Source organism: Molossus molossus, unplaced genomic scaffold (assembly GCF_014108415.1).
Source record: "Molossus molossus isolate mMolMol1 unplaced genomic scaffold, mMolMol1.p scaffold_m16_p_3, whole genome shotgun sequence".
NCBI lineage: Eukaryota > Metazoa > Chordata > Mammalia > Chiroptera > Molossidae > Molossus > Molossus molossus.
Window position 1 is genome coordinate 120038935 of NW_023425366.1, and position 11297 is coordinate 120050231.

General features: G+C 49.4%; 1 protein-coding gene across 5 annotated transcripts in view; it reads right to left on the minus strand.

The window, feature by feature from the left end:
* TSC2 (TSC complex subunit 2) overlaps nt 1-11291 on the minus strand; it is a 39362-nt gene extending 28071 nt beyond the window's left edge. For all 5 annotated transcript variants that reach the window (XM_036279915.1, XM_036279914.1, XM_036279912.1 and 2 more), the window contains exons 1-9: nt 11241-11291; nt 10542-10705; nt 7774-7860; nt 5586-5696; nt 4238-4382; nt 3065-3182; nt 2096-2144; nt 1571-1696; nt 1142-1215 (exon numbers count right to left, since the gene is read on the minus strand). In XM_036279915.1, coding sequence (XP_036135808.1) covers nt 1142-1215; nt 1571-1696; nt 2096-2144; nt 3065-3182; nt 4238-4382; nt 5586-5696; nt 7774-7860; nt 10542-10679 — 848 coding nt within the window. In that variant the 5' untranslated portion in view covers nt 10680-10705; nt 11241-11291. The remainder of the gene's footprint in view (nt 1-1141; nt 1216-1570; nt 1697-2095; nt 2145-3064; nt 3183-4237; nt 4383-5585; nt 5697-7773; nt 7861-10541; nt 10706-11240) is intronic.
* Between the last annotated feature and the right edge of the window lie 6 nt (nt 11292-11297).

Consider the following 11297-nt stretch of genomic DNA (forward strand, 5'->3'; position numbering starts at 1 on the left):
TTAATAGTCATCATTGCTACGGCCAGTGTGGCTCAGTGGTTGAGCATCGATCCATGCACCAAGAGGTGGCTGGTTTGATTCCCAATTAGGGCACATGCCCAGGATGTAGGCAAAATCCCCGGGTGGGGGAGGGGCATACAGGAGAGAACCAATCGATGTTCTCTCTCATCGATGTTCTCTCTCATCGATGTTTCTCTCTCTCTCTCCCTCTCCCTTCCTCTCTCTTTAAAATCAATAAAGAAAAAAAAAAAGTCATCATTGCTAACCACAGAGCCATGCTAGATGCCAGGGCATAAAGGTGAAAGAGAGCTTACATCCAGGAGATACAGATGTGAACCAAAGGACTACATAAGAAAATGCCAAGTTTCTACCTCAAATCACAGCTAAGGAAGCCATGAAATATGAAAGCAAAACCTGCACAGGGTGGTTAGGGATTCAACAATGGTGCACTCAGAGAAACTTGACCAAGGTGGAAGGACATTTCAGCAAGAGCAAAGGGCACATGCAGAGGCCCATGGCAAGATGGAAGGGGTGAGAGGCCATGGCTGGGGCAGGGTCTGACCACCCAGGCCTTCCTGCAGTAAGAAGTTTGGTTTTTATGCTGAGAGCCACTACAGCTTCAGGCAAAGAGTAAGACATAGTCAAATCTGTGTTGGAGAAAGAGCATGAGGTTGCTGTGCGGAGGAATGGACTTCAAGAAGCCAAGAGTGGGTGGAAGAGTCCAGTGACGAGGTGAGAGCTGAAGGGGTGGGGTGGAAGTGGACAGATTTGAGCCATCTCTAAGAAACAGAAGCAACAAGATTTATTATGGTTTGTCTGTGGGAGGTGAGGGTGAGGGCCTCATAACAGGATCAAAGGTGAGGCAGCCTCACTGGACGAGATCCAAATATGGGGGAACGTTTCGGGTTCAGTTTTGAACATTCTGATTTTACCAGCAGAAGCTAAAGAAGAGAGATCAGGAGCATTAAGAGGTATGTTCTAGTACTAGTGCGAGCTTCTGGAGCAGTCACCCCAAAGAAACAGGAAACCTCCCCGTTAGCCTATACCAGACAACAGCCAACATAGACCACCTCCTCATGAAGGCTCTGCGGCAGCTGATGCAGCCAATTCACCACCTTTCGCCCAGGCCCTAACCACTCACCTGTCCTCCATGATGCGGCACATGTTATAGATAGCACTGTGGCCCAGGTGGGTGCCCAGGAGGTTACGCATCAACTGGGAAACAAAACACACCAGATACGATTGGCAGATACAAGTCCCAGGGCCCCAAACTCCAGGCCCGTGTGCCAGCCTTGCACAGCCACTGCTCCAACACCCTCCGTGTCCAGCCAACTCTCGACTATCTCTTGCCAAACACAGAGGTTGCAGAGTTCTCAAAATGCCACCAAAACCCTGACCTCAGCTCAACTGCCTAGAAAAATATCACTGGACTCCCCTCAACTGGCCATTGTGCAGCCACCCCAAGAATCAGATACCCATTCATTACAGACAAAATGGCCCTTGTCCTGTCCATATGCCTGGCTTATAAGTTCATCCAGGGACTCTCCAGGACAACAGTTCAGAACCCCACCTTCCAGCAAGGCTCGCAGAGCTCCTTGACATTGATGGTGCGGCAGAGAGTGACAATGAAGAGGGGGAGGCTCTCAGCCGGCAGGCAGTTGTAGCAAACCACGGCATCCAGCACCTGCAGAGACACCTGGTGGGGTAGAGAAAGGGGTCACACCAGCCCTGCCCCAATTCCTGCCCACAGGGAGGTACCCCCCCCAACCTCCTTCCCACCCTCCTTTGGTCAATGACTGCTGCCCCTTCCCACTGCCAAAGCAGCCTTCCTTAAAACCACAACAGTGAGTGTCTGGGAGGTACCTCTACATTCCAGACATTGTGGGTCATTCCACCCTGAACTATGACCCCACAACAGGGGTCACCCAACCACCCTTACTTACAGGAGAATGTCCTTGAGGCTCAGAGAAGCCAAGCAGCTTGCCTGGGGCCACACAGTCAGTGAGGGGGCAGCATAGGGCTTAACCCCAGAGCCCACCCAGCCTGTCTGGAAGGAAGATGAAGGAAGCTGTCTCTGAAAGGGGCAGCTACTGACCTCTATGTCCACAGAGGACACAGTCTGGACACACAGCAGGCAGATCATGCTGTTGAAGGAAGCGCGAAGTCAACTGAAAGGTCATTTCCCAGAGGCTGAGTGGCTCTAATTTACTTTCTGATTACTCTATAGAGTCAGTTATATGAGGGACTCATCCTCCCTATGGCCCCAGTCACCCACAGATAGGCAGGTGTTCAGTGCCTCCCCTGCCCTCGTGTATTTAACAGTGTTTAGAAAAAAAAAAAAAAAAAAGACAACAAAAATAACAAATAAAATACCAGATAATATTGCATCCATTAAAAATAAAATACCAGCCCTGGCCGGTTTGGCCCAGCGGTTGGAGCGTCGGCCTGCGGTCCGGAGAGACCCGGTTTGGTTCCCGCTAAGGGCACGTACCTCGGTTGCAGTTTGTCCCCGGCCCTGGTTGGTCGTGCGGGTGGCAGCCACTCGATGTGTCCCTTTCACATCGATGTTTCCCTCTCTCTCACTTCCTCTCTCTCCCTCCCACTCTGACTGTACAAAAAATGGAAAAATGTCCTCGGGTGAGGATAAAAATAAAATACCAGCCCGGCCGGTGTGGCTCACTGTTGAGCGCTGATCCATGCACCTAGAGGTCTCCAGTTTGATTCCTGGTCAGGGCACATGCAAAGGTTGTGGGCCAAATCCCCAGTTGGGGGCATGCAGAAGGCGGCCAATCGATGATCTCTCTCATCAATGTTTCTCTCTCTCTCTCCCTCTCCCTGTTTCTATCTTTCTCTCCCTTCCCCTCTCTCTAGAAATCAATAAAGAAAATAATAAAATACTAGGTCAAACCTCAAAATATCAATTTAAGTAGAAAGTGGCTATGGCCACTTTTAACTTCTCCATTTATTTGATAGTTTCAACAGCTTTATTCACTCTAGAGCTGAATTGGAGACTCAAGACAGTGGGACTATGATCAGAGTAATGTTACTGAAATTCTTTTCTTACTGGACCATTGATGCAATATATTCATCGAGGTAACAGCTGTTGAATTTGACCAAGTTCACAAGCACCAGAAGGAATTCTGAGGATAGGCCAACATCCATCCACTGCAGGACAAACTCAGCTGGGGAGAAAAGGAGAGCAATGTACTTCTTACCACCTCCTCTCAGGAAAACACGTTCCATCCCACTCACCGCTGGAAACCCCATCATCAGTCGCCATGCAATGACAGGCAGGCCACACATGTGTGGGGTCAAAAAAGGCTCAGCTGGAGTCTGAGCAGATAAGTATTTCACAGACTCTGGAAATCAAATTCACCAACCCCCAGCATACACTGAGGGAGATCTGGGCTGAGAATCAGTAGCAGTGTTTGTGCATCTGATGCTCAGAGCCCTGACCCAAATGCTAGGGGTGCCAGCATCACTAGGACACATGCTTAGGAAGCAGATTCCTGCACCCCGTCCCCATCCCCAAAAAGAATCTCTCGAAGAAGACCCAAGCAATGTTTGGCTGTTAGCCAAGTAAACTTAGACAAAAAAACCTAACCATGACCCCCTGTCAGCATCTGTCCAGGAGGCAAACCAACAGCTGAGGCCCATTTCTGGGCAACAGAACAACAAGGCATTAGTTAGATTTACTTATTCCTCCTCCTTCCCCTTCTCCCCCCATCACTGACATGAAATCTCAAGACTCACAGAAACTTCACACCACCACAACAACAAAGAGAAAGGCCAGCAAAGGAGAGAGCTGGAGGTCAGGCCCAGGGCACAAAGAGGGCGAGGAGGAAGACACAGTGAGATGAGCCTGGCTCCCCAGAAACCTCAGGGCACTCTGAGTAAGACATGGCCTGATGTCCGCTCAGCAGCCTGATCTTCCTATAGCAGAGCTCAGACCACCTCCTACCTGCCTAAAAGGCACATCTAAGCCACATTCCTCACAAGTTCTGAGCCAGCAGATCTGGAGTGAAGCCCAGGATTCTGCATGTTTAACAAGTTCCCCAGCAGATTTGGGTGGCTGATCCAGGCTGCACACAGGTAAACAGAGCTGTGTGGTGCAGCGCTGTCTGCAGGCCATTCCTTCAAACTGCAGCACTCCCTCAGGGCCCCAGTGGCCTTCCACATCCCAGATTAAATTTGATCACCAAGGCCAGAGAAACCTCACACCCAGTGTGGCACCCACCCAGTTCTTCTTCCAAGTAGGTAATGTGTCTCCCATTGTCCGTAAGGGCCTTGAAAACTTCCAGTCTTTCATGGAGGTCTTCATTGGAGGGATAATCCTTGATGACCTTGAAGAAGAGGGCCCTGAGAACACCCAAGCGGTCCCCCTGAAGACAAAATCACAAGGTCAGCAGTCCTGCTAGGATCCCCTGGCCACCTGAGCTTTCTGAGCATCTGTAAGAAGTCCAGGAAGTGCAATAAACTCCAAGACCCCTAACTCTGGGGCCTTTTCTCCTTCCCACAAGAACTCTGAGGGCCCTGGCCGGTTTGGTTCAGCGGTTAGAGCATCGGCCTGCAGTCTGGAGAGACCCGGGTTCGGTTCCTGCTAAGGGCATGTACCTCGGTTGCGGTCTGGAGAGACCCGGGTTCGGTTCCTGCTAAGGGCACGTACCTCGCTTGCAGTTTGTCCCCGGCCCTGGTTGGGTCATGTGGGAGGTGGCCACTCGATGTGTACCTTTCACGTCGATGTTTCTCTCTCTCTCTTTCTCCCTCCCACTCTATCTGAACAAAATATCAAAAAATGTCCTCGGGTGAGGATAAAAAAAAAAAAAGAAATTGTTTGCCCTGGCTGGTTTGGCTCATCGGTTAGAGTGTTGGCCTGCGGTCCAGAGAGACCCAGGTTCAATTCCCGCTAAGGGCACGTACTTCGGTTGCAGTTTTTCAGATGTGGGCATGAGTGTGGGCACACAGTACAGACGTGCAGTTTCACACCCCTACCCCCGCCACACAGCCCAGGGTGGACACACTTGTGTTCACAGGACAACAATGGTCTAACCACACTGAGGGTGACGGGGCCTCTCGGGCAGCTGGGTGTGAAGGACTAGAGGAAACAGGAGAGGAGAGGAGGAGCCTTCTAGGCAGGAATGGCAAGGGCTGGCCTGAGTGGTCCAGGAAGAGCAGACACCCATGTGACCAAAGCACGGTAAGTATGGGCAGTGGCCCAGGGAGAGGGAACAAGTCAGCAAGAGCAACAGCCCAGTGGCTCACTCGTGCATGCACCGTTCTCAGCTTTTTGCATAAATTGCCTCATTTACTACCTAAAACATCTCAGAGGAAGAAGGAGCCACGAGCATTCCCTTTTATAGGTGAGGAGGTGGAGGCTCAGGGAGTTCTAGAGACTTTCCCAGGGTCCCACAGATATAAGAGGCAATGCCAGTATGTCCCCTCAGGCTGACTAGCTGCACAGACCCTGTGCCTGGTGCCCTCACCAAAGACAAGAATCCAAGTGGGACCAGCAGGCAGTGGGCAGCCCAACATCACCCCACCCACCCATCCCAGCACCACCTGAGCACAGACCCAACATCCCTTACCTGTCCCTGCACGATGGCCTTCAGAAGAGCCAGCACTGCATGTCGGGCCTCTGGTGGCCGCTCCGGCTGCAGCAGGTCTGCGACAGCCTTCCAGAGTGCTTCCACTGCATGCTGCCACCAGTGAAGAGGGGACTGCAATTAGGTATGTGTGCTGGATCCCTCAACTCAAAGGTCAAAGTAGAACAACAGGGTCTTTTGACTTAGATCTTATGCCATTAAAACCTGTATCTTGTGCTCTGGCCAGTTTTGCTCAGCGGTTAGAGCATTGGCCCGCAGACTAAAGAGTCACGGGTTCAATTCCAGCTAAGGGCACATACCTCGATTGTGGTTCATCCCCAGCCCTTGTCAGGGTCATGTGGGAGGCAACCAATCAATATGTCTCTCTCACATCAATGTTTCTCTCTCTGTCTCTCCCCCTGCCCCTTCCACTCTATCTAGAGATAAATGGGGAAAAAAATATCCTCAAGTAAGGATTAAAAAAAACACCCTAGCCCTGGCGGTTTGGCTCAGCGGTTAGAGCGTCGGCCTGCGGTCCGGAGAGACCCGGGTTCGGTTCCTGCTAAGGGCATGTACCTCGGTTGCAGTTTGTCCCAGGGCCTGGTCAGTCATGCGGGTGGCAGCCACTCGATGTGTTCCTTTCACGTCGATGTTTCTCTCTCTCTCTCTCTGTTCCTCTCTCTCCCTCCCACTCTACCTGAACAAAAAATGGAAAAATGTCCTCGGGTGAGGATAAAAAAAAAAAAAAACAAACAAAAACAAAAAAAACACCCTACATCTTGTGTACCTATCACAGTCTACAGTGACCATGAGCCAGACAAGGGGAATAGCTCCAAGCCACTTCAAAAGCCTCACCAGGCCACAGGCTAGGGGAGGGAGGAGGACAGGCAGGACAGAGAAGCTGTCCTAGCTGCCTCCAGATATCACAGGGAGTCTACCTTAAAGCTTGTTCAGACTCTGGTGGGAAAGGCAGAAGTCTCAGAACCAGAAGTTCCACAGTGGTCCCTGGGCCTGTAGCCAGACACAGAAATCCACCTGCTGGCTTCCCTCTGTGTAAACACACAGCCCAGCCATGAGCCACTCGGTACCACATCCTTGTCCTACCTTTGCTGCCTGGCTTGACCTGTCAAGAACTCTGTGCAAGCTTCTGGCATTTGCTTCCTTTAACTAAGTCCACCTAGCCCATGGGAGACCTGTCTCCTGTTCCCGACAGCTACCCAGAATCAGTCTCTCTTGTCACCTTCCCTTCTTCATATTAACCATCCCAGACTCCCTTCAACCAGGGTTTTCAGACCACTCACCCTTTCCTGAGCTCACTCCTCTTAGGAGTGGGATTAAAATGTCTTTTAGATATTGTCTGACCAATGTTCTGACCAACTCAGGAACTTTCACCTCCTTTGTCCCATTCACAATACTCCTATTAATGCAACCTAAGTCACAACAAAATAGATGCTGAGCTTATTAAGACTATCCCAGGCCTGTCTATTCACATGACAGCAGCTCAGCCACATCTCACCTTTCTGAGCCTATACAGGCAACTTTATGAACACAGATTTATTCTTGATAATGTGCAGCTTACATGTTTCAAATGAGATGTTAAGAATATAGCAGTTATTCTCCTCCTTAGCAGATCTGAATCTACTAGGTGTGAGGTCCACATCTCCCCGGGCCACCCTGTCACTCACACAAATGTAGAGCAAGGCTAGAGCAGAACCCTTGAAGTGTTCTAAGGACAACTTCCCACTCTGTCCACTGGACGTCAGGAGAGAGCCTGGAAATAGTTGGCTGAAATAAATATACCTATGTCTGTAGGGCCTCTTGATACCACCAACCACATTCCTCTTCCAAAGACACTGAGACTGATGTGCCTTGAATCGTTCTCTGTGAAACCCACTCTTTCCTTACACTCCTCCGTTTTTCCTTTTCCCAAATTTACAATAAGAGGACAAGTAAGTGTGCATTTCTGTAAACCTCTTTGCTCTCCACCTCCACATAGGATTGGTCCCTCAGCATTGTGCTCAGGGCATTTCCAGAAATTTCCCCATCACTAAGATGAACTTTTAAATCCCCTAAAATGATGTGTATTAGTTCATTAGCAAAGTCAGCTGTAAACCCTGCTCCTAGAAAAAGCCAAATCGGGCTTCTAAACAGCTCACGTGCATCAGAGATAGCCCAACTGAGACAGACCTACCTCTTCAAATTTCTTCGTTTTTGCAACTTCACAGATCTGCCCTATCACCCGAATGCGATTGTTGAGGCCACATTCAACACTCAGTTCCTGGAGAAGGTAGAAGGAAAAGGGGCCATGCTCAGGCAACAGGTCTCCTAACTGCCAATCAGAGACCACCCTAAGAACTATACCATATTTCCCACTCTGGAGATTTGCAGACCTTTTTGAAATTAGGGATTACCAGTTTACCACTCCATCTCAGTGGAATGAGAACAGACTTTTTTCTTCCATCACTGCACTTTTCTATTGTGGTAAAATTCACATTACATAAAACTCACCCTTTAAACCATACAATTAAGGCCCTGGCGAGGTAGCTCAGTTAGTCAGAGCCTTGTCCTGATATTCCAAGGTTGTGGGTTCGATCTTCAGGGCACATACGAGAATCAACCAATAAATGCATAAATAAGTGAAACAACAAATCGATGTTGAAGTCTCTCTCTCTCCCCCCTCTCTAAAATCAATTCTAAAAAAATTAAACCAGCCCAGGCTGGATTGGCTCAGCGGTTAGTGTCAGCCCGCGGACCAAGGAGTCTCGTGTTTGATTCCGGTCAAGGGTCAATACCTCTGCTGCGGTTCATCCCCAGCCCAGCTGATGTGTCTCTCTCATGTAGATGTTTCTCTCTCTCTCCCCCTCCTCAATTAAAATATTAAACCATACAATTCATGTTTTAGTATATTTACAATGCTTATAACCACCTCCACTAAGTACAGAACAGAACATTTTCATTAACTCAAAAAGAAACCTCATACCCATCAGCAGTCACTCCCCATTTCTTTCTCCACCCAGGACCTGGCAAATGTTAACCTACTTTCTGTATCTATGGGTTTGCCTGTTCTTAGTATTTCATATAAGTGGAATAATACATTATGTGAAACTTTATGATTGGTTTCTTTCACTTAGCGTGTTTTCAAGGTTCATCCATGTTGTAACATGTATCAGCACTTCATTCCTTTCTTTTAACAAGTATACTCCTTTGTATGAATGTATCTATACAAGTTAACCCTTGAACAACACTGGGTTTGAACTGTGAGGGTCCACTTACGTGTAGATTTTAGAAACCTGCGTTTAAGACTTGACTTGGTATAGTAAACACACAATATACAGATGATGTACAGCTGAAACCTTTATTTTATTGACCAGTATCACCCCAACAAATTCAATTAAAAAAAATTGAAACCTTTAGGTGGACCCAAGCAGCTTAAATCTGTTATTCAAGGGGCAACTCACCAACTGATGAACTTTAAAAGTGTAAAAACTGGCCCTGGCCGGTTTGGCTCAGCAGTTAGAGCGTTGGCCTGCGGTCCAGAGAGACCAGGGTTCAGTTCCTGCTAAGGGCACGTACCTCGGTTGCAGTTTGTCCCCGGCCCTGGTTGGGTCGTGCGGGTGGCGACCACTCGATGTGTACCTTTCACATTGATGTTTCTCTCTCTCTTTCTCTCTCTCTCCCTCCCTCCCTCCTACTCTATCTGAACAAAAAATAAAAAAAATGTCCTCGGGTGAGGATTAAAAGTGTAAAAACTGTCCTGGCTGGCCCCAAAACTGTTTGGCTCAGCAGTTACAGCATTGGTCTGCAGTCCAGAGAGACCCGGGTTCGGTTCCTGCTAGGAGGGCGTATCTCAGTTGCAGTTTGTCTCTGGCCCTGGCTGGTCGTGTGGGTGGCAGCCAATGTGTCCCTTTCACATCAATGTTTCTCTCTCTCTCTCTCTCTCTCTCTCTCTCCCTCCCTCCCTCCCTCCACTCTATCTGAACAAATATATGGAAAAATGTCCTCGAGTGAGGGTAAAAAAAAAAAAAACTACCCTGGCTGGAGTGGCTGGAGTGGTTGAGTGTTTTCCTAAGCACCAAAAGGTGGCAGGTTTAATTCCCGGTCAGGGCACATACACAGGTTGAGGGTTCGATCCCCAGTTGGGGTGCATATGGCAGGCAACTAATCAATTGTTTCTCACATCGATGTTTCTCTCTCCCTCTCCCTTCCTCTCTCTCTAAAATCATTAAAAAAATATATTTTTAAAAATGTACAAGAACTAAGCCCTGGCTGTTCCTCAGTAGGTTAGAGCATCATCCTGATATACCAAGGTTGCAGGTTTGATCCACTGTCAGGGCACATATAAGAAAAAACCAATTGCCCTGGCCGGTTTGGCTCAGTGGTTGGAGCGTCGGCCTGTGAATCCGAGAGTCCTGGGTCCGGTTCCCGCTAGGGGCATGTACCAAAGAACAACAAAAAAAAGCCAATGAATGCATAAATAAGTGGAACAACAAATTGATGTTTGTTTGTTTTTCTCTCTTTCTAAAATCAATAAGTAAAAGTATATTTAAAAAAGTGTAAACACAGTATTTAATCATGGGCAAAGCATGGTGTCAAGAATGTGGTAGGGGGATTCAAACAAAGACAAAAAAAAGACTTCTCACAGGAACTCACAAATTACTTGTTTATGCTTGGTCATAACCCTAAACACCTGTTGAGACCATGGCATTCAGATCCTGTATTGTAAATAGGTTTTCTTGCATTGACATCTGAATATTAATTCGTGCTGAACCAAGTCGCCAAGATTCTAATGTCCTGAATCTCTAGAAAAAAGGCATGTAAGTCTCCGTGGTCCTGGGGACAGCATCCCTATAAAGACTGTCACCAGCAACTCATCTCCCACATAACCTGTTGACAGACCAAAACCAGTCTTCCTTGCATCTCCCACGAGGCCAGCAGGAAAGACACAGGCAGCTCACTCACTTTCAGGATTTCCGCTGTGATGACAAACTCTGTTTGTTTGCCCTCTGCAGACCTGGGATTTGGTCTTGAAGTTCCCAGCCCCAGCAGAATCTTGAACTTCTCCTTCAAGCCTGAATCTTTGCTTGTTGGCTTGGCCATGGTAGGCAGGAACGCACCATGGGACTCTGCGCGGAGGAAACAGGCACAGAGATCTCAGAAACAACTCCATACACCTGTCCTCGCGGAGCTACAGCCACCCGGGAAACCTAGGTCTTTGGCGAGCACCTTTCCTCCCAGTCCCTGGAGAGAACTCAACCGCAGCCACGTTTCCCAGAAATAAACCTGGGAAACGCCCGGCCGCCCGACCCTTAATGCATGGGGTGAGGGAGAGGAATTGGGGGTGAAGGGCGGCCATCGCAGGGCCCAGGAAGCCCTGACGTTAGCCATCTCTCTCCCCTTCATGTAAAGGAGGACTCTCGGAGGAACGCCGGAAGTAGGGACTCCCCTCTCACCCGCCACGACTTAAAACCAAGGTGTGCTTGGAACTCCAGGGTCAGGCTAAGGGGGGAGCGGCCTAGACCCGGACCCGCGCCACTGTGGGGTTCGCCCCCGCCGCCTCATCACTGAGTAGGCCCAGCGCGGCCGCCTCCCCTCGGGGCCGGGCCACATCGCGGTCTGGGCGGGCGCCAGCCAGTGGTCAGGACACCACAAACCACTCACCCCGAACGGCGCCCGCAACGCGCCGGGCGCGCCGGGCCGTCCCAGGGCGGAGAAGGG